Source organism: Oxyura jamaicensis, chromosome Z, assembly GCF_011077185.1.
Source record: "Oxyura jamaicensis isolate SHBP4307 breed ruddy duck chromosome Z, BPBGC_Ojam_1.0, whole genome shotgun sequence".
NCBI classification, from domain to species: Eukaryota; Metazoa; Chordata; class Aves; order Anseriformes; family Anatidae; genus Oxyura; species Oxyura jamaicensis.
Window position 1 is genome coordinate 50,030,596 of NC_048926.1, and position 23,881 is coordinate 50,054,476.

General features: G+C 37.3%; 1 protein-coding gene across 1 annotated transcript in view; it reads left to right on the forward strand.

Annotated features, from left to right (window-relative positions):
- FBN2 (fibrillin 2) overlaps positions 1-23,881 on the forward strand; it is a 177,018-nt gene that overhangs the window by 20,935 nt on the left and 132,202 nt on the right. Inside the window, exon 6 of the mRNA XM_035309941.1 lies at positions 17,161-17,358. Coding sequence (XP_035165832.1) covers positions 17,161-17,358 — 198 coding nt within the window. The remainder of the gene's footprint in view (positions 1-17,160; positions 17,359-23,881) is intronic.

The following is a 23,881-nucleotide window of genomic DNA, read 5'->3' on the forward strand; positions in this document are numbered from 1 at the left end:
TGGGAAGACCAACGCCATGAGTCCAAATGTACTCTCCTCCTTTCCCAAAACTTTATTGTTGCGCATATCATAAACTGCAGGACATCCCTCTGGTCCTTGGGGTCAGCTGTCCTGTCGGTGTCCACTCCCAGCTTCTCATGTACCCTGAGCCAGATGATAGAGAGGGAAAGGAACAAAGAATGAAAGGTGCAATGTTGTACAAGTACTGCTTGACCATAGCCAAAACACTAGTATGTTACCAACACTGTTCTAGACAAAAATCCAAAATGCAGCACTGTATTGGCTGCAGTGAAGAGAGTGAACTCCATGCAGCTACCAAAAAGTTCTTCAGAAAATACAGGTTTATAGTGGACATTTTAAGAAGAAGAAGAAGAAGAAGAAGAAAGAATAGACGGGTATTTCTCCAAATTTATCTTTAATTGAAATTCACATTAATTTTGGAAATTAAAATGTAATTAAAAATAATAATTGCTGCAGCAAATTGAAAATAAATTGTAATGCCATCAGTATAGGATAGGTTTCATTGAAGTTTTACATGACAGTTCCATATAATTCCAACCATGTTAAGCATTGGTCTTGTGAGTTGTCTGTCCTGCATTCAGTTTCAGATTGTGTCATAACTGCTAATGCAATGGTGTTGTGTGCATGATTTGACATACATTTATATGTAAAATCAGTCATTGAAGAGGTGGGGGGTAAGCTTTGTTATTTCAGTTACGATCACATGATAGTTCCTAGGTAATCAGTTATCTGAGTTCTTCTATAAAAACAGGTTTCAACTGTGAGAAAAACTATTGTTCTTACTCTAGTGAAATGATGGCATTTTGCTCAGTTTTACAAATTTTCAAGGCTATATGATGTGGAGATGTGCCTGTTATCTTTAAATAACTTGCAGAGTCCCCAGAACCCCAGCTGGGTTTTGCTGTAGCCAGGACATTCTCACACTCTAAATGACCCGGTGAACATTTATTTTGGCATTGCTCAATTTATGTAATTAAATAGTTAACTGCTCTGTGACTGCTCTGCTACACTATTAATGTGTTTTTTTTCTATGGCTGAAGTACTATAGGCTGCCTTCTCATTCTTTCGCCACACCAACATGAGGTGATGCTCTTTGCCCTGAGTGAAAGTTTGTCTTCATTTTTATGTGTGGCCATAAAGCTAGTGTGGCCTTGTGTCAATATAGGAAATGCATGGATAGTTCAAAAGAGTTCTTTTAGTAGAAAGGTTATTTTCTTTACAGTAAAACCCAAGTTTTTGATGCGTTATTTGTATACATACATCAAGGCTGCTTTGACAAGGCTTATGTATGCTTGCTTGCATATGATTCCTGTTTTTTCAGGAATGCAATTTTTTTAAGCTGGCAAATTGTAGTTTCTCCTTTTTTTGTTGTTGTTGTTTTGTTTATTCAAAAATATTTGAGTCATCTAACCTTTGAAACTGGAATAATATCATATAACCAATTAATAACATAGCAATAACAAATCAGTTTGTATATGTATACTGATGTTAAAGTTCCTTAAAATGATTTTGTCAGTAAATCATACAGTCATAGAAATTATAATAATTTGAAAATGTCAAAGAAAAATTATGTGTCATGTTCACTGTTTGAGAAGGAGAAAGAATATGACCAAAACAAATAAACAAAGGTTGTACAAAGCCTGTTATTGACCACCATTTTATCAAAATGATGAAAACGAATGTTTGACCAGAAAGAAAGTTGCCATGAGTCCTTTGGGAGGATGTTCTTTTCTTTCTTTCTTAGGTAGCTTAATGCTCAGGCTGGTTTATTCTGCAGTTCCTCAAGAAGAGCCAGTGCAGGTGTAGTGGTCTTTTGGGTGTTTTGAATGCAGGGAAGGCAGGATATTATTTGCTCTAGCTTCTTATTTAAGGACTTAAAATTTTGGAAATGATAGATAGCTGTATATTTCATATCTATCCTTTGATACAGTGGAAAGCTTGCAGAGATCTAAGGTAGCTTAATTTATTAGTATTAGCAAATTTGTTACATTTGATTTAATTACATTTGATATTTAGATTGATTAATTGTTACAGATCAATATTAAATGTGTTTCTAATGAAGTTACAACTCAAATTCACGGTCTAGTAAAGCTAGAAGAAATTTGCAACATTTTCATCTTCTTAGGAACATTAGTTTGTAGAAGCTTGTTGCTAGGATTTTCTTAGATGACTTTTCATAGAGGATTTTTCATTATTTAATTGCTATCTTAGAATAGCCAAGTAGTAGCCAGTGATGTGCAAAGTATTCAAAAGATGAAAAGCCTAAAGGAACAACACAGGAAAAGTCAACGGAAATAAATAAAGTGGGAGTTGAAATATTTGTTATGAAGCAATGAGCTATTGAAAACAGTGGAAGGAAAACACAGGCAGGAATTGCATTGAATAAAAGCAGAATAGGTAAAGGGTAAAATATGCATCAGACAGGCATTGACAAAAGCATCTTGGAAATGAAGACTCTAGTGCTTAAGGTCAGTTAATAACCAAGTTTCAACATATTGTCCTTTCACAGCAGTGGAGTACTGTGTGCTCTAAAGGCTATCAGCACATTTGAAAAAGTTGTAGTAAGGTATTGGCTGGAATCTTAACATGCTGCTCAACTCAGTGAGGTGTTAAAAGCTGTGCAACAAGGATTTTGGATGAACTTCAGAAGAAGCAGAAGGGAGATCAGTAAGATTAGATGTTACTGATCTTAAATATAAAGTAAATTAAAAAAATGTAATAATAGTACTTACAAAGGAAATACAACTTGAAAAGTAGTGGCAGAGGTTTGCCTGCTCTTCTCCGAATCCTTAGCTTCAGTATGTTCCTCAGTAAGGACACTTCCCTCAGCCTGTGGCTTAGTGGGGCTGTGACAGTCTTGCATTCTTTTTAGCTTCCTTGTGTGTTTGCTTTTTATTACAAATTTTCTAACATTTTCAGGTAGTGTTCTGTGAGTCCCTATGGGTTAGGATCAGTGGGAAGGCCAACAAGGCAAGCATCCTGGTGGGGATCTGTTCTAGACCGCCAAACCAGGATAAGGAGACAGATGAGGAATTCTACAGGCAGCTGGCAAAATTTGCAATATCATCAGCTCTTGTCCTCATGGGGGACTTCAACTTCCCAGACATTCCCTGGAAATGCAATACAGCTCAGAGGAAGCAGTCTAGGAGTTTTCTGGAGAAAGTGGAAGATAGTTTCCTGACACAGCTGGTTAGTGAGCCTACCAGGGGAGGTGCTTCACTAGACCTTCTGTTCACAAACAGAGGACTGGTGGGAGATGTGGTGGTCGGGAGCTCTCTTGGGCAGAGTGACCACGAAATGGTAGAGTTCTATATTCTTGACTAAGTCAGGAGGAGGACCAGTAAAACTGCTGTCTTGTACTTCTGGAGGGCAGACTTTGAGCTGTTCAGGACACTGGTTGGCAGAGTCCCTTGGGAGGCAGTTCTGAAGGGCAGAGGAGTCCAGGAAGGCTGGGCACTCCTCAAGAAGGAAATCTTAATGGCTCAGGAGTGGTCTGTCCCCATGTACCCAAAGATAAGCCGATGTGGAAGAAGACTGGCCTGGCTGAACAGAGAGTTGTGGCTGAGCTTAGGAAAAAAAAGAGGGTTTATGATCTTTGGAACAGAGGGCAGGCCACTCAGGAGGATTATAAGGATGTTGTAAGGATGTGTAGGGACAAAATTAGAAAGGCCAAAACTCATCTGGAGCTCAATCTGGCTACTGCTCTTAAAGACAACAGAAAATGTTTTTATAAATACATTAACATGAAAAGGAAGACAAAGGAGAATCTCCATCGTTTACTGGATGCGGGGGGAAACTTAGTGACAAGAGATGAGGAAACGGCTGAGGTGCTTAATGCCTTCTTTGCTTCAGTCTTTAGCAGAAAGACTAGTTGTTCTGTAGATACCCAGGACCCTGAGATGGTGGAAGGGGATGGGGAGCAGGATGTGGCCCTCACAATACACGAGAAAATGGTTGGTGACATGCTACAGAACTTAGATACATGTAAGTTGATGGGGCTGGATGGGATGCACCCGAGGGTACAGAGAACTGGCAGAAGAACTGGCCAAGCCGCTTTCCGTCATTTCTGAGCAGTCCTGGCTATCAGGGGAGGTCCCAGTTGACTGGCAGCTAGCAAATGTGATGCCCATCTACAAGAAGGGCTGGAGAGTACACCTGGGAAACTATAGGCCTGTTAGTTTGACCTCAATGCCAGGGAAGCTCATGGAGCAGATTATCTTGAGTGTCATCACGGGGTACTTGCAGGGCAAGCAGGTGATCAGTATAGTTCTTCTTCAGTCAGGGTTCTGATGGGCTCAGGGAGTCTTAGGGCTCTGCAGTAGCACAACATAGCACAGCACAGTCTGCTCTACAATAGACAAATAAAAGGGTCTGGAGAAGGGGAACAAGAACAGAAACTTTAATTTGTGTTCTACTAAACTGTAAGAAAAGTAAAAATTGTGTGTAATCACCTGAAGCTAAGTTTTTATCAGCAAATTGATGTCTCTCCAATTTAGAGACAAGGATATCATGGAGAACAGTGTCAAATGATTGTACAAATCCAGGTAGATTACATCAGTTGCTTTTCCCCTGTTCACCAATGCTGTAACCCTGTCATAGAAGGCCACCAGCTCTGTCAGGCACAACAAATTATATGCTTAGTAATAACAGTGATTACGTACTATTACTCCCAAATTCTTAGACAGGAGTGTGCAAGAAAACGTACTAAAGATTTACTGACCTGCTGTACAGTTGGCTATGTTAAGTGTTTGTAACCATATATACATGCATATATATGAAAATGGTATATATATGAAAATGGTATTTTATATGTATTTTAATATATATATTTAATATATTTAATATATTTAAATATATATTTGTTTATATTTCTACATGCTTTTCTATAAGTGGTTACATACTTTATATCACTGCCGTCACATGGAATGATGTAGCATGCTCCTGTAAACCCATGAAGAAGGTAATAATACAATGCAATTGATTAACTGTGTTTTTTAACTTTGTGTGTGCATATGTATGTTCAGCATACACACAGGTTCTGAAAGTTCAGAAAGAGTGAGAAGAGGACTTTATTATTATTTTCTGTCTTCTTTTGAAATACTGTACCTGGGGTTCCATGGCTAAACAACAGTAAAAGATGTGAAGAATAAATGCATTGTTCAATAACACCTGAACAGTATTTGCATTAAAACTTCAGAGTCACAGAATGGTTAAGGTTGGCAGGGACCTCTGGAGGCCAGCTGGTCCAACCCCAGTGCTCCAGCAGGAACACTCAGAATAGGTTGCCCTGGACCAAGTTTAGGTGGCTTTTGAAGATCTCCAAGGAGGGAGATTCAACAACCTCTCTGGGCAACCTGTGACAGTGCTCCATTCTCCACATGGCACAAAAATGCTTCCTGATGTTTCAAGAGGAGTCACCTCTGTTCCAGTTTGTGCCCATTGCCTCTTGCCTCGGCACTTGGCACCTCTGAAAAGAGCCTGGCTCCGTCGTCTTTGCAGCCTCCCTCCAGGTACTTACAAACTGTGATGAGATCCCCCCTGAGGCTTCTCTTGAATTTGAACAGTAATAAATGAGGAGCTTGCTTCTTTTGTTTTGTTTACTTTTGCCTTAAAGGGCATAGTCATTCATTATAAACCTCATATTTGTTTTCATTAATAAAAAAGGAGTTTAGTAAAAAAGTCTAAATGTTGAGCCAGGGGGATCAGTATGGAGGACATCAAACTGTGTGCCTGTAATGGATTTCTGTGGCTGGGGGTAGACAGATGCCAGATATTCAGAAACAATTTTCTTGTTTTATTTTCTCCTTCTGTGTTTTTTGCACACCCTGGATTTTTTTTTTTTTTACTACACCTGTTCTGCTAACAGCTGCTTAACAACTTTTGTGTTAGAGACGTAGGAGCTGTTAGAAGCTGGCAGGTCTAATCTAAGGATGAATCAAATTTGCACAATCTTTCCACTTCTGGTGAAGATAAAACACGTAGAGTGCATGTCCTTCCATCTGTGCTGTGACATCACTGTCCCTGCATGCAGCCTTCCCCTGCCACCTTCACCCTGTGCCCTTGGTGAGGCTGGTTTGTATGTCCCAGCCACCACTTCTGCTGTCTTCTGTCTCTGCAGATTCCCAGGAAGTTACTGACGCCAATGAAAATGCGCTTTTTGGGTTTGGTCCTGCACTGTGTCTGGCAGAAGTCCCAGAGAAGCTACTGGGAGTTTTGATTAAGAACAGAGTTCAGATCCAGGGCCACTGTTTGGATATGAGCATAGATCTTTCCGGTTTTGCTACCTAAATGCTGTAGCGCTGCACTGGTCCATAAGAACTGAAAAGAGAAACTGAAAAGTGGAGGTTAGAAGGTGTTTCTGTTACTCAGCTTGAAACAGGCAAAAAGTAAGCGTTATGTAACTGGTGAAAAGCATATTGGATTTTAGAGTTAGAGATTTTGATAGTGCAGTACAACACAACAATTATGTATTAGAAAATGTTTAATTTCAAGCTATTATTCAATATAAAATTAATTAAATATGAAGTTTTAAAGTTCTTTAAATTTGTTGCACTTTAAGTTTTCAACCATGTTTGTGTTCATTAGCATTGGTTATGCAACATCTAAAAAGCTATAAATGCTCTAAAGAAATGATATGGAGAAGAGTACACCAGCTGTTATTAGGAATGGAGTTTGCTGTAGCGGATCAACAGCAAGTTGGGTCCAGGTTTTCAAAATACTGGAGTCCCAAAATAAATCTGTTTTATCCTGCTTCAGAGCTGAAGGTCAGTGTATGAGAAACAGCAGCAAGTTGTTTCTTTATAAAGAGATGGTTCTTCCGAATTAACTTCTGTCCTGGTTTTGATTGTTAAAAAATACCCTAATTTATAGTGTTCCCCTGAAAATATTGTATAAGCTGAAGAGATAGATCTGTGGTAGTGGTTTCCTTTTTTTTTTTTTTTTTTTTTTTTTTTCCTGAACCAACCCCAGAAATCTGAAGGAGAGGCACGCTTATGCCATTTCACAGAGAAACCTCCAGTAAATAGCAACTGGTTGGGTTTTTAGTTTATTGTCAACTCAAGCAAAGTATCAGGATAGTGTAGACATTTGTCTGGGGAAGTGTTTCTTGCAAGCTAAATGTGATTTTTTTTTTTAAGAGCCATATATGAAAGAGTTATTTTTCCTTTTTTTCATTACATTAACAAAATAATTCAGCCACGTCTGTGGCTTTTATAGGATTTTTGATCTGCTAACCCTTTTTGCATGTTTTTCTTAATTTACCCAGAAGTTGCTTATTAAACATTTCTCTCATTTTGTTTTGGTTATGAACGCTTTCTTAAAATGGCTACTGAGAAGAATTACAGTCAATGGGAGAGAAAACAGGGCTTCAGGTCATCCACTTTTTCCTGATTTCATCAGACTTCCACTGTGCATAATGGTGCCCAACTTCTTCTGCTTCTGGGTTGTGGCCAGCTGGGGGCTAACACGTAAACACCATCTCCTTTAATGTCTTCCTTCTTATTTTTGACCTGCCAGAGTAGTATGCAGATCGCCAAAATGTCAGAAAAAAAAAAAAAAAAAAAAAAAAAAAAGATCCCATCTCCACCTACCACAAAAGTTTAAGTTATGTTTAGCTACTTTTCAGTTTTTCAGCTACTGAAAAATATACATTTGCACCTTTAAATTGTCCTGACTGCTCTTTTGCTCTTTTACACTTGGCTAAAAATGTCCCAACATACTGGGATGAGATCCGAGTTTCTGAGAATAATTAAGCATTTGCTGTAGACCTTTTCTCCAATTCTTCTCCACGTGGGTAGTCTTAACCAGTGTAAACTGGCTCAATTTCATTAGTGGGATTGATTACTGGCATGAATAATGATGCTGAACTCCAGAGAGGGTTGGGATGTTGGGGTAGGGGTGCTTACTCTGTGCTTTTTGCACTATTCTTTACTGCTGTTAAAAGTTTATCACACCTATAGACCTGAATCTTAAAATTTCCTCTTTGCTGACAAGGATTTCTGTTCCTCTGAGTTTTAACTGTACTACTGAACAGCACTAATTATGGGGGGGAAAGCAGAATATGACAAAAAAACTGTGGAAGGTGTTCTAACATTATGGTCCAGAAACATAGCTTATTTTCTTTGCAGCCATATGGCAAGGCATTGCCTTCTTTACTTGTTGGGTTATAAAGGAATTCAAAGGTATAATGTGCATTTGTCCAGCTTTCCAGAGCCCATCTTTAGTGATTAATGTATATTTCCATCATATGAGCAAATCTTGGCTTGTCCATGAAATCTGAATACAGTGTTTTGTACAGGGTACAGAGCTTCAACGGGAGTAAACAGATTCCTTGGTGTCATTGAAAATCAGACATCCAGCTGTCAGGCTATAAGAGAAAATCTTTCTGCACTCCCGTGTCATACAAGACCTTGTGGGTGGTACTGCACACTCTCCCAGTGAGGGTTTTTTTCTTACTGAACTACCAAAACTGACACAGGATGTTGCCTGTATATGGTGAAAGACATTTTCTTTTCTAGCTTGTAGGAATGAAATGATCTTAAAGGTGGAAATCAGTTTGGTAAAAGACAGCAAAGCCTAGGGATGCGTTGTCTTTGCTGTGGAGATTTCTTTAGAAAGGCCGTTACGTTGAGACAAGCAGAGGAGATGCAGGCTTTGTTGCATTTCTGTTGCAGAGGCTGCAAAGAACTGTCACATTTATGTGACATAAATGTTCACAACTTCACTCTGGTCTTTGAGTATTTGTTGGCTTTAGGTCATACCCTAGGTTGTATGGTAGAGAGGAAAGCCTCTGTTTTCTCTTCTATTAGAAGTTAAAAGGAAGGGGGTTGTGGTTTTGGGGGCAAGGGTATAATTTGCCATGCAGTATTCTGGAGGAGCCTGGGTTGTGGAATAAAATGTTATTCACTGGGCATTTATGTAAAAATGAAAGAAGAGAGAGTGGTAGGTGGCAAGATACACGGAGTTGCTTCACTTTGAATTTCACTGACATCTCAGCATAGTTAAGAAATAGCAAGCGAATAATACTGGGGTAGTAAGTACAAACTGCTGAACTTTGTAAAATAAATAATAGTCTCGTGATATCTCATTTAGATGCACACTTTGCACAGAGGGAATTCAGCCTTTAAGTTCTTCTAGTTACTGATGATGCTTCCTCGTGTGTCAGCTTGTGTATTTGCTTGCGGAGGTATTTCACAAGAGTCCAATACCCAAACTAGAATGCAAACTTTGTAGAGTTGCAGGGCTTGTGGAACTGTAATGAAACACATATATCTGCAAGAAGCTCCAACCAAACTAAAATTGGAGTTTGTGCTGGAATCAAGATCTAGGGATACTTATTTTCCAGCTTTTATTCTACACTTCAAATTTTGTAGCAGTTAGTGCATGATAATGCAGTTGAAAATGGCAAGAGTTTCTTCCAATAAGTTTTCCCAGTATTATTTTGTTATTTATGGAGTTTTTTTGCTTTCAGAAGCAAAATATTTTTGCAATTCTTTCTTTGTGTTTCTATTCTTCTCTGTTTCTTGTCTGTGTGTATTTTAAAAAATATTTAATATCTTAAAATGTTAGAATCATTTTCCTTGATGTTCATATTAATTACAGAAAATCGTCCTTTATTTCAGAAGTATTGTTGGTTATCTTTGCTGTCCTTTCCCATGTGTTTAGGTGTGTAAAATGAATTATTATTATTATTTTTAAAAAAGAGTTTTAAGATCTGCAGATAATACTACAAAACTTCTACTATATTTTGTCTACTTAAAGCTGACATAATATCAATTATATTAAAATGGGTGTGCAAACCCTGGAATGTTGTTTTTGGAAAAGAGTTGCTTTCTCTGTTCCAGCATGAGGAAAATGAGAATGTGCTTAGAAAGGACATGACAGCAATGCTGGTGGAAATTGGAATTTTGCTAAAAGCTACAAAGGCCACATAGACTGCTGCTTTAAACATGTTTAAACTTTTTTTTTTTTCTTCCTTAATTTAGAGCTACCTTTTTAATTGCCATGTGTATATTAAATTGCCTAATCAATCACAGGAGTTTAGGTGTTGGAAAGGACTGCACCACAGGACTTGGTCAGAAATGGTCATGTGGGACCATTAGAATAGTAGCAAGAATTCAACCTGAAAATGAAAGCTGTCAACTCTAGGAAAATGTTAAATCCTTCATAATACACTTAATGTAAATATTAAAAAACTTTTTGAACTAAACAATTCTTCTTAATTTCTACATATCAAAATAAATGTTATAGAAATCCCAGTGTCATACACTAAGAAGCCATCTGTGGATTTGTCTCAACTTCTTTGAGTTATCCATAATTTAAAATTTTTGAAAGACTTCGGTGTTTGTTATTTGTGTGAATCATAAACTTAATTCAGGGACCTGACATACAGATTTTCTTCTTAAAAAAAAAGGGGAAGGAGGTGACTCAGACTTTACTATTCAGGCTTTAGTTTATGTGAACTTCTTAGCCTCAATAGCTGTACTGCCCATAGACTATTTTTTCCAAGAGAAATTAATACCTTTGCCAAGCCTGTTTCATTTTCCAGGAGACTGGCTCTCATTTTCAGCCAACGTTTTTTTTTTTTTTTTTTTTCTGCAACTTGTTGGATGTCACCTTTGAAAAAAATGCTTTTTATTTATATCAAGTCTGAGTCAGAACAATTCATCTAACTTCTTGTTACCTTTGAAATCTCCCTTATGGTGAACCCTTGGTGTTGGCAGCTAAGCATTACCGAAGAAAAGATCAATTTTCCGTATTAGGATGATTAAAATATTGAAGGAAAAACAATTTTAGATAATCTTTAATAAAACAAACATATGTACATTTGTAATGTTTAAATATCTTTTTGCATACTGTGAATTATGATCTGCAGATGGTGGAGCTGAACAAGAAGGATAATATTTGCATATGTGTACGTTTCAGATTCGTGGTCTGAACCCAAGTACAACTGTGAGCATTATCAACCATTTCATACTCAGATGAAAATTTAATCAAGGAAAAAGTCCTGACCTCCCATTTTTAAGAAGCACTAAGATCTGGACAACACTGTCATTTATGCAGATTCAGTGAGACAATGGGATATACATTGCTCTGCCAGTCTTTCTGACATCACAGTAGAGTTGCACATTGTCATATTTGATACTGGAAGACAGACCTCAAGTATACTTTTAATTATCAAAACCTTTATAATCACTTCACAAAAATATTTATTTGAAAAATCACATTGGAATTTATGGGGAAATCAAACACAGTATCCTAACACAGGTGCAACAGAGACAGTTGCAGCTGAACCATGTTTTGTGTTGGAGCATCTTCTGGCAGGCTGAAATTAACTTCAGATCTTTGGTAGCATAGACTTAATCTGTCCTCCTCAAAGGTTCTTGGACTTTTATCCACTGTGTTATTTTTCCTGTTTGAACAGAATAAAGTTCCAGGTAACACTTACGGCAGATACTACTTTCCAGCAATCGGGTCCTGGATTTCTGTGTATTAGGTTGTTTGTCTAACAATGCTGGTGTATGAGATGGATTTTTGAGACATCAGTAATAATAATAAGCTGCTTACTATATTTGAGTCTCCAAGTGAGATGGTGGAAGCTGAGATGATTTATTTTCAGATCTCTTCATTAATATTTGCTAAATCATACCTGTGAAAGAGTGTAAAGAGTGTATGATGGGCAAAATTGCTTTAACAGGAAGTGAAACAGGTTTACGAGAGACTAGGATTTGTTCTTTAATTAATGGGGGTGGGACTCCTCATTACAAATCTTTTACTCACTTCTCTTGTAATTCAGACTGATCAACAGATTGATGTTCCCAGTATTTTACTTTTAGTAATAGAAGTATCAATATTCCAAGTAGCTTATAGTTAAAAGTACTTCCATTACTTCCGTATCTAGTTATGATTGTGTGGAGTTCTGATTAAAAAAATGAAGAGACTTCACAATTCCTTTCTGCTAATTTTTCTAGCACTCAGACATGAAGTACAGGATTTATCATAATATATTGCTCCAGTACTGCAGACAATGTCCTTTCAGCCTTCTGGAGGGCTTTATGTAGGTGCAAGAAACTTTGACTGCACCTGCAGTAGTACCGTTGGGCTTTACACATAAATAATCTTTTGGTCTTTGGAGCTTCAAGTTAAAAATCTCAGTCTGTGAAAAGAAACTTAATGTTTTCATACTCTTCCAGATAACTTGTAATACACATTCCAGCATGTCTGGATACCTTTTTCCTTTCCTTTTTCCTTCTGTCATTTCTTTTTACTTTTAGTTATCTGAGAAGACATAAGAAATTCATGGGCAGCAGTTTTTAGTTAACACAATGTGGAACTGTGGAGGCTAAAAGCATGACCAAATTCATATAAAAATAGGATCCTTATATGTTTATCAAAATATTTTAACTTTTTGTCATAAATGACAACAAATGGTAGGTGGGATGTTAAGTGCTGTGTTTCAAGTCTTGAATTAGTGGGTGTTAGACATGAGGAGGAAACTTAGTGTGGCAGGCAGATTATCCCATGTCAATTTACGGCAGGTTTTTTACACCCTCACCTGAATCATCTGGTTCTGGCCAGAGGTACAGGAAGAAAAACAATGTAGATTACTATTGAACTACATCCAACACTAGGATTCCTATGTTACTAATTCTTGTGGCAGTCTCTCTGTCAAATAGCTTTTTTAAAATTACAACTAGAATTAGAATTAACTTTTTTTTTTTTTTTTTTTTTTCCCAAAAGGAATTAATGAAGAAGATCTCAAGAACCCTGGTAGTTGAATGTAGTCTGTGTGAATACAGAACACATGTTTCTATGAAAGACTAGATGTGCTGTAGTATGGTGAAATTTAGAAGTCCAGTATGTTGTTTCCAGTTGCTTTGATTTTTTTTTATATCAGTGCCAAGAAAAAGTGCTTCTTATTAAATTTAATGATATTAACAGTTTTGATTGTTGATAAAGGTTGTCATTCTTCAAGTCATGGTGCATAATGCATACAGTTTTCTGAGGTTAAAAAAATGCATAACACATATGTGCTGAAAATCGCTTTCTTTCACCAAGGTAGTTACCCTTTCTAAGCAACAAATGATTTGTAACATATGTTCTAACATATGTTCTTTCTGGCAAAATTATTCCAGCAGCAATGCTGGGGAAGGAGCAAATGAAGAAATGCCAAACAATAAGAAAAGAAAAACAATATGGAAAAGATGATTGTTTCATAAACTCAGGGATTTTAAGGTCAGATGAACTATTAAAATAATCTAGTCTGATTGTTAAAAAAAGACCACAGAATATCACACAGTAAATAGTGAATCAAATCAATGTCTTCATTTGAAACTAAAAATTATTGTCGGACTTGCAACTAGTCTTAATATATTTACTTCACTTAAGTAAAAATATATTATGTGACATTCTTCTGACTCTTTGCATAGTACTTCTAGTTTTCCAGCATCCCTTTTGAAATGCAGCTGCCATATCTGTGCAAATAACCACTATTGCCCAACAATTACTTATTGTGTTACTTTCCCAGTTTCTGTCTTGTAATGATGTGCTTCTGGATTTCTGCTTCTGTACGCTACATCATATAAGCCACATATTCACTTAGGAGCTCAGGATCTGTTGTCTGTATGCCGTTATCCTGAAATACCATTTGGGATCTCAGTATTTTGGGTTGAATTTATTTCCACATGTAAAACTACCTGCAAGTTCAATGACAGCTACATTTGTTCTTCTAAAGTTAGTATTCAGATTTTTAGATGCCATCCTGCAGATTTACACTGATAGAACTTGCTTGGTTATACAACATGAACATTAGAATTTATGCATTCTCTGTTAAAGCAGAGTTTGGCACATATATGTAGGTTTACAAAGCATATGCTTCCTACACACTTGGACAGTCCTTTGCGCTACTGGGCACCTTACTTTTGGTAATGATTATAGTTCATTATAAGACCCTTGCTTTTATGCTAGTGGCTTGCAAATGGTCTTTCCAGGTTTACCTACACGCATCTCTTTAGTCTTTTTCAGCTTCACATTTTTGAAAATCTTACTCTTGAGGAGTCTAAAACCAATCTGGATTTTCAGGAGAGCTTCAGTCTTTCTGACTGATCTAACTGCAGTCATCTATTGGGCAAAAATTCTGCAATGTGCAAGTTACAGACCAACAGTCAGCTCTCAATACATAGAATAGACCATGAACTTTCCCAGAATCTGCCTGTTACATGTATTTCAGTCATTAATGAGGAAATGAAATGAGTGAAATATTTTTAATCATTTTTATTACTACCATATTAGTCACATACATAACTTATTTGACATTAGAACGGGAGTTTACTCATTGAACACTTAGTGGTAAAAGCTTTTTCTGTGCATATAAAGCTCATTACTTTCTCTGTGTGACACAGGGAATGCGTTTACAGATGATATTAGGCAATAAATTATCATACAGCCAATTGCTAAAGAGCAGAGTAGTGTTTTCCAAGAATGAAGTAGTGTTGTCATTGAATTCAACAGCCAAATTCTCATTTGCTTTCACCAGGGCTAGGATTTAATTCCATTTATTTCTGTTCTTAAATTCTGAACAGTTCTGTTTTTCGTCTGATTGCATGCTGACCATTGTTGATGATTTTCAGGTTAAATGTAGTCTATCACATATTTCCCTCAATTTTTGTGATATCTGAGTAAACTTTATATGAAACAACTATACAGTCATGATCTGTGATGGAGTCTTTTCCTTATACTTACTCCTTAAGTGAAATCCAGACAAGATTACAATGAGTTTTTGGAATTTAAATCTTTGATAGATGGAATTTGTATTTCAAATATTTGTCATTCATATATATTGCTTGATGAAATTCAAGGTGAAGACAGCAGATGTCTGCTGCTATCAGACATCAGGGTCTGTATTTCATGTCAGAAGTTCAGCTATCTCTGATTTGGCAGGACCTTGGAGTTAAACTGAGGCTATTGAGAAGCTGCTTGTCGTCCAGTATATTGGATGAAAGATCACTGAAAAACTTTTTAATGGATAGGATTTTCTTTCTGTAATGACAATATTTTATTTAAAGGACTATTTTGGTGGCTTGATGGACACAGGGGTAGCTCAAATGCTAACTCTGAAGACAATATTCTAACGAAAGTTTAGAAACATTAAAATTCATGTTATTTACAGAGTATTTAAGATCTTTTAATCTCATTGTCTTGTTAGGCATTTTTCTTATTTATACTTACATGCATGCATATCTTTGTTTATGTGAAGAGTCCAGTTGAAATTAGCTTCAAACGCGTTGAAAAAGCTGCATGCAGAAGTCTTTCCCAACTGTATATCTGAATGAGCTTTGTCAAAGACAGGGAAAAGATAATTTATTTTTCTTTGAGCTAGAATTATAGAATCATAGAATCTCCTGAGTTAGAAGCAACCCACAGCGATCACTGAGTTCAACACCTGGGTTTGCACAGGACCACCCAAAAAATCAGACCATATGTGTAAGAGTGTTGCCCAAAATCTTCATGAACTCCGGCAGGCTCAGTGCTGTGACCACTGAGCCTGGGGAGCCTGTCCCAGTGCCTGATCACCCTCTGGGTGCAGAACCTTTCCCTAACCCCCAGCCTGACCCTCCCCTGTCCCAGCTCCATGCCGTTCCCTCAGGTCCTGCCTCTGTCCCCAGAGAGCAGAGCTCAGCGCCTGCCCCTCCGCTCCCCTCCTGAGGGAGCTGTAGGCTGCCATGTAGCCTCCCCTCAGTCTCCTCTCCTCTGGGCTGAACAAACCAAGTGTCTTCAGTTGCTCCTCATACATCTTCCCCTCTAGACCCCGCACCATCTTTGTAGCGCTCCTTCAGACACTCACTGATAGTTTTATGTCCTTTTTATACTGTAGTGCCCCAAACTGCACACAGTACTTGAGGTGAGGCTGTACCAGTGCAGAGTACAGCTAGCTTTTACTTTAAAAGCCTTATGTCTTAGTGAAAGAGTGCTTTTAATATGAAGTCTCTTGGAAAGACCATTTTTTCCTGTTGCAAAGATGTCAGAGCCTTGATTTTTATTCTTCAGGGTAAAAGTATCAGATTCTAGAAGGCATCAATTGTCCCATTTGTAGCTCACTTGTAAGCCCAGTTACAAACTAGTGAAAAGGCAGAAGGTCTAAGTGATTTACACATTAACACACTGGAATCTATTTTCAGTAGGAAAAAATCAGGGGAATAGGACAGGATAACAACGAGAACAGCCACAACCCCACCGTTATGCCTTTATTCACATGACTGAGTCTGAGTGGACGCTTTGCACTTTCTTCTTTCCCTCTGCCCCACCTCTTAAAGTTTCCATAAGGATATGAAATCTGGCGCAGAGCAACCATCTGTTTCTCATTTGTTCCTAGGGAATTTGAACTAATTGTTGTTCCTAGTTTGCCTTGCCTCATAAGGTCAAAAAATCTTTCTTTCTACAGGTTAAGCCCTAATAAGTTAACCATTTATGGAAATTCAACTAGGAATATATTTTCATATAGTTTGTATGCTGTATGCAGTGCAGTGAATATAGCACATATGTAGCACATGTAATATGAGCATATGGCTCATGTTACTCCTCTGAAAATAAATAATGGTACACCAATTAGTCCTCCGTAGGTAGCACTACTTTGCACTAAGTATTCCACCAGGAATGTGAATTCTGGCAAGTTTCAGGCATGGCCCTGTGGAGTGAACAAATGTGTGGCTTTTGTGTTCTGGATCTCCTTCCCATGAATCATCATGCATTTTCTTAGGAGCAAGACATACAGTTCCCAGTCCTCAAGTGCTTTATCTGCTCTCTTGTTTGTTCCCTCATTTGTGTGTTTGTTTTTAAAACTCTTTTCTTACCTTTTTACTGGATACATTGTCAATGCATTGGTCAGTTTTGTGCTCCAGCTGCCTTTCATTACTTGCATCTGTGAGAAAGAAAGGAATTGAAAGATAAGATAATCTTGCAAAAATAATTACATTCAATGGAAAGTGTTGTGCTACTTTTGTAAGCAGTAAAGTAACTTAACTTAAATTTCTGGGTCCTCCTACTGTTTTCTTAGTACAGGTGTCTAATGGATTAAGAACAGATTCCTGCTTTATTGAGTAGTACACTGTCTAATATAATATAGTGATCTTTCCTCTTTTCCAGATTACAGAACAGGCCCATGTTTCACACAAGTTAACAACCAGATGTGTCAGGGCCAGCTAACTGGAATCGTTTGCACGAAAACTCTCTGTTGTGCAACCATTGGGCGTGCATGGGGTCACCCCTGTGAAATGTGTCCTGCCCAGCCTCAGCCGTGTCGTCGTGGTTTCATCCCTAATATTCGCACTGGAGCATGTCAAGGTAAGCCTTCTGGTTTAAACTGTGCATGACTGTATGACTATATTCATATGGAACACCTTGCATCCATTTAAAACAAGATCACTGTTTTCCCTGTGTGTTCTGTACCTTAATTCTGATAGCTTCACTGCTTCCAGAGTTTAGCTAGTGTACATATAGAACAAATCTCACATGCCTGGAAAAAAATGAGTGCCAATCAAGAAGCTGTAAATATAGAGCATGAAAAGGCCAGAAGGTCTGTTGAGCACAACCATCAGCTACTGCAGTAATGCACCAATTAGGTAACAGGAATGTGTTGTTCTGGCCCTTAACTAATACATATGTCATTCATTCTTCTGGAAAATTGACTGTTTCTTGCTATTGAGTAATTTCCTTTTTGAAAGGGATTGGCAGTTATTATATAGACATTTTTTAATCTCAGTATTTATATAAAACACATGGTGAACCTCCTGTTGGATAACTGTGGAATTATATGTGGTGCCTAAAGGAAAGATAGGGTCTCTTTATCAGGGAGTGTGGTGACAGGGCAAGAGGCAACAGTTTTAAACTAAAAGAGAGTAGGTTTAAAGTAGATTTTAGGAATAAATCCTTTACTCTGAGGGTGGTGAGGCACTGCAGCAGTTTGCCCAGAGAAGCTGTGGATACCCCATCCCTGGAGGTGTTCAAGGCCAGCCTGGATGGGGCTTTGAGCAGCCTGGTCTAGTGGGAGGTGTCCCTGCCTATGGTAGAGGGGGTTGGAATTAGATGTTCTTTAAGGACCTTTCAAACCCAAACTATTCTATGACTTCATGATTTTGTGATTATTTGTACAGGGCTAGAAAAACGCACTAGCATGGAAAGGATGCAGTACTCTATATCTAAAGGATGCAGTTTCTGTTCATAAAATGTAGTCTAGGAAATGGGAGAACTTGAAAGATAGGTACCTGAAAGAGGTACCTGTTTTGCTGTTCAGTTACATTTTAGAACAAACTGTGTAAATAATGCTGTTACAAAGGATAATAGATCTTCTGAAGTGAATATTCCTCTGTTACAGTTTGGTGCACATGGCCCATTGATAGACTTCATTGTCTTAGAACCTTCCCAAGGAAAAATGGAAACCAGGCAGAAACCAGAATCTATTTCCATTATGTATAATTTGGACCTAAGACACCAGCAATGAGTTTCTTGATTCAGTTGTCAAGCCTCAGGATACTTTTATGAGTGTTTCGTCTATTAACAGCTCAGAGTAAGTTTAGCATAAGGGCTGAAATATCACGTTGTAAATCAACATGGTTTCTCTGAGTTCTGATTATAACTCATATAATGAAATAAAGTAATGAAGAGGACAAAATCCTGTTTAATCAATCAGCCTCCACTCAGTCTGGGAATAAATCAGCAGAGATTCAAATAATTTTGGATGACACATTTTTGTTTGCTTTCTCATTTCAAAAAGCATGTGTACTGGTCTGCCTCTCTATATCTGTATGTTACATTTTAAAAAATATTTGTGAGAAGGCACATCTGGGATACTGCAGGCATTACATGCCTAAGTAGATTTCTGTGGCATAGCTGAGATAATTTTTAGCAAAGTGATGAAGCTGAGTAGAATGATTTGTTCTAAATATTTATGTAGATGAGTCCTTGTAATGCTAGAATACATGCTACTTTAATTTGCTATTTACAAAACAGCAAAAAGCACATAATACCAGGATTTATTTCTGTGTATGTGTTAGCAAGAATTTCTGTTACAAAATTCAGAAAAACATCCTGATTCAGGCACATTCTGATGCTCAAGGTAGTATAAAAGATTTCAGTAAAATTACAATTTTTCTGCTGTAAGAAAGGCTAGATAATGTCCTTTTATCAGTTCTGTTTCACTATTTGTTATCTTTCAATGTCTGTCTCCCCTTCCCCTCAGCTCTCTACCCCCCTAGCCCCCATTGTGTATTGCAACATTAATTTTAGTGTTCCTTTCCCCTGTGTTGCCTCATAGTTCATTGGCTTAAAACTGCACAAATCTAACAAGATCAGCTGTTTGGCTGTATTTCTACTTCAGGGCTCCTGCATAAGAGTTCTTGGTTCCCTACTAATGCAGATTGAAAAAAATGAGAGAAAATGAAGATACTGTAAGAATTTTATTTCTTTTAAATTAAAAAATAGATATAACATAATTTGGGTTTTTTTCTTTTTCAGTTTTCATTCTCACAGAGTTATCATTGACCTGAAACTACAATGGAGGCTACTAGCTCAAACTCAGTTATATGGAAATCCTCCAGCATTGTCTTAGCCAGGGCATCTATTTTATTTAAAATACTTAGATTAGTTTCAAGCAACAATAAATCCTTTCATTTTTCTTCATTGCAATTGTTTGGTTTTCTGTTTTCTGTGCATACACCACTTAAAGCATCCAAGCTGTATGAAAGAGAACAAATATTTGATTGCATTTCTCCGTATATAAGTAGGCCTCTGTCTGCATTTAACAGCTTATGCTATACTCTTCATCTTGAAATGATTAGTATGTTTTAGACATTCTTTTCATAACAATGTCATAAACAGAAACAGTGTACTGAAGGCATGCATGTTGGTTGCAATCTCAAAGTCAAACTCCATTGTGTGATGAAAATATTGGCCAGATACAATGAACTCTTAAAACTTCTTGGCCAAACTGAGCCTGGCATAGCTTCTGGGGCTTCATTTAAATTATGTGAGAGATCAGTAGAGGTCTTTAGCACCCCTGCCCACAATACTGTGTTTTATTTTTCTGCCAGTTTATTGTGTGCGGCAAATATTTTTAAGTTACGCAGTTAACATCATTGCTGAATTCCACGGGGAAGCATAAAAGCAATGTAGTAGTCTACTTTCATGATAGATGAACTAAGTAAGTTTTTAAAGCCATCATTTTTGCTACATTTTTGGCATATTACTTCTATATAGGAAGATCCAATTGTATTTATGTCAGCAGGAGTTAGTACACAATGTTACAAGATGGTGGTAAGGCACAGATGATTAAAAGTTAGAATTTCTGAGTGGGAGAGGAGAGAAAAAAAAATCTTTGTTCTACAAAAATCATTGTGTTGTCTTCCAGGCTTCTCTTTCAAACTCTGACTCCTGATAATCCCTGCTGACCTAAGTTCTATGTTTGCAGGCTGGTATTATGATGTATACTCCATCCTGAATTATCATTCCACACTACTGCAGGAAGGGACTGGACATAGAACTTGCCATTGCAGAGACTGTTTACTTTCTAAACTCCTTATTAGAGTGCATAGTCTGTAGAACTAAGCTACAGGGTTTTGCTATAGTTATTTAAGAAAATTTTAAAGGGAGCCTGGACAGGATGACAGAGAATTTAATCCAAGTAGGAGAAAGAGTGGTAGGTCTGCAAGTTATGCATAAATGGAATTCTCAATAATGATAATAGGTATGGTTATGCAGAGCTAAACTGTGACAAAATAAAGGCATCAAAATGGAGCAAATGTGAAGTATTAGCAATTCAGGAAACAATTGTTCTCTGCTATCTGAGGAGGCATCATTTAGTTAAATATAGCCTAGTGTGAGCTAAATGTGAGCCAGCAATGTGCATTTGCAGCCCAGAAAGCCAACTGTATCTTTGGCTGCATCAGAAGCATGGCCAGCAAGGTGAGGGAGCTGATTCTCTCCCTCTGCTCTCATGAGACCCTATGTGGAGCATTGTGTTCAGCTCTGGAGCACCCAGCACAAAGAAGGACATGGGCCTATTAGAACAAGACCAGAGGAGGGCCATGAGGATGATCAGAGTGCTGGAGCACCTCTCCTATGAAGACAGGCTGAGGGAGTTGGGGTTGTTCAGCCTGGAGAAGGGAAGGCTACAGGGAGACCTTATAGCAGCCTTCCAGTACCTAAAGGGGGCCTACAGGAAAGCTGGGGAGGGACTCTTTGTCAGGGGATGTGGACAAGGGACAAGGAGTAATGGCTTTAAACTAAAAGAGGGTAAATTTAGATCAGAAACCAGGAGGAAATTCTTTACATTGAGAGTGGTTAGGCACTGCAACACGTTGCTCAGAGAAGTTGTGGAAATGCCATTCCTGAAAATGTTTAAGGCCATGTTGGATGCGACTTTAAGCTACCTGGTCTAGTGGGTGGGAGGTGTCCCTGCCCATGGCATAGGGAGTTGGAACTGGATGATCTTTAAGATCCATTCTAACCCAAACCATTCTGTGATTCTATTCAATGATTCTCTGATTCTAAATAGAAAGGTTAAATGAGAGTGGTAATAAATGATTTCTCCATGGGTTTTAGAAACAAATACACAGATCTGACTAATGTTATGTCACCTTTATAATGTTCTGGTAACATCAGATTTGCAGAGACTTTCTTTAAAGGAACACAAATCACCTCATTGTTTAGTGAGACTGTACTTTCAACATAAACCAATTAGACCAGACCGACTCAGTCAATAGTTCAGATGATTGGCTTTTTTGAAGTGGATGCTCACATCAGCAGGTAGCCCAGCCTGAGAGCTAATGAGAGATTTGAAATTGGTATTACTTGCAAGCCTTAGAATTGGAAAATATATCATAATTGTGGTATGCATTAATTATCATTCTGACAAGATTTGACTAGTAAATATGAAGTTGTTCCTATTCTTCACAGGATGTGCATGTTGCTATCTTACTGTATCTTAAGCTCTTTAGCTGGAAAAAACAGGTGAAAAGTTGGATGATAAAGCAGCCTTCCTTTGTAGTCAGTCAGTTCATTTCATCTCTGTCTTACCCATACATAAGTTAGTATGTAAGTCTTCCTGACTGAATAAGGCTTTTCCAGATTGATTATATCTGCTTAGTAATGTGCTTGTATAGAACATTATGGTAATATTATTACCATAAACAGCTAATAAGGAATAAAAGAAGAAGAACAAAACAAAACAAAATGTTTTTGTTTGTTTTGTTTTTGTTTGTTTTGTTTTTCAGCTGTTTCCATTTGGCCATTGCTTAAAAATTGGGAATTCAGGCAAGAGGAACTCTAACTTGAAAAATTGTATTGCCACTGCTACATGGCCTTAGGAATAGCATAATGGCAGAATTCCTGTCTTAGACACTTTCTCAGTTCCTCCCTGCATTCCTCAACTGTGCATTTCTGAGCTACACCCTTTGCCTTCTGACAGTTATTTTATTATTATTATTATTATTATTATTTGCATTAGAGAGAGAAAAACAGTCCATGGATGAATAGATTTTGAAAATACAAAGGTTCTTCTTTCTGTTAGCGTTGCTGGTGTTGTTAAGTATATGTAGTAATTATACAAGATAATATGAAAAAAAATCTGTTCTGTAGCAGTAATACAGTGTACTGAATGTTACAGGCACTGACATAGTACAAAAGTGAGAAGGCAGTTAAATTTCAAATTTGCAGTCAAGAATGATAGATGGTAATTTCTAGATAACTTAGTGTTTGGAATTAATGTGTCAGATTTACTGATGGTATTAACAGTGTCAGCCAGCATCCCATCCTACTGTCATGAAAATTAGTATTAGGAAAAAAAGAAGAAAAAAAAAAAAAAGAAAAAGAAAAAAAAAGCTTGGTATTACTTCTGTTGTGTTTTCAGATTTGTGGTATTTCTGGTAATTAGAATGTTGTAGAAGAAGAACTAACAGTTTTCCAACATACTGGCAATTATTTTGCTTTTTGGTTCCCATATGCAAAATTCATTGCAAGAAAACTGTCCATACATAATTATAGGTAAAACTCAGGAGAAAATTCATAGTTGGGTAATTAATATTACTACTATCTTAAATAACATGCACTCTCTTCTGAAGTACGGTATAAAAACTGAGAGGATTTATGTTTCCTGAGCATTTTTGTCAGTTTTTTCAGTAGCAGTTCACTCATAAGCAAGGGAAACTGAATTTGTCTGTGTACACGTTTACAGGTAGTTGTGCAAATTCTGCAGGCAGTTACTATTTACTGAGGAAACTTTCTGCAAAAGTAAAGAACCTTTTTTCACTTGCCAGGCATTGTCAAGCCTATGAACACATGGAAATGTTCTGCCTAATCTGTAGCATCTTAAACTTCTGTGTACAGGACTGCAGAGTTATTCATATTTTGTGTTTATGACCAAAAGCTTATTGTATTATGACTGGGGTTCAAAAGTGAGATTGAATATGTAGTTAATAATGATAAAACTTGTTTGGCTTAGTCTTAATTGTCAGAGATATACGAAGTAAATAAAAACATGCTTGATTTCAAATTTGTTGTATTTTCAGGAAAAAAAAAAGTATTCTAACATCTTCAAATGGCATTTAGGAAGCAGTTCATAAAATGTCCCCATTTAAGAAAGTTGTTTCTCCTTTCTGCCTTTTCTCAGTTTTAAAAGACTAGTGGACTAACATGAGATGGTGATAGACAAAAAAAAAAAAAAAAAAAAAAAAAGGTTTCAGACGTATATATATATATGTTTTGTGTATATATGTATATTTTAGACTGAAGTTGAGTGTACTCCTCTTTGTACTTAAAATAGTTAACAAATAAGCCATTCACAAATTAAGATTGATATATTGGTATTAGCACA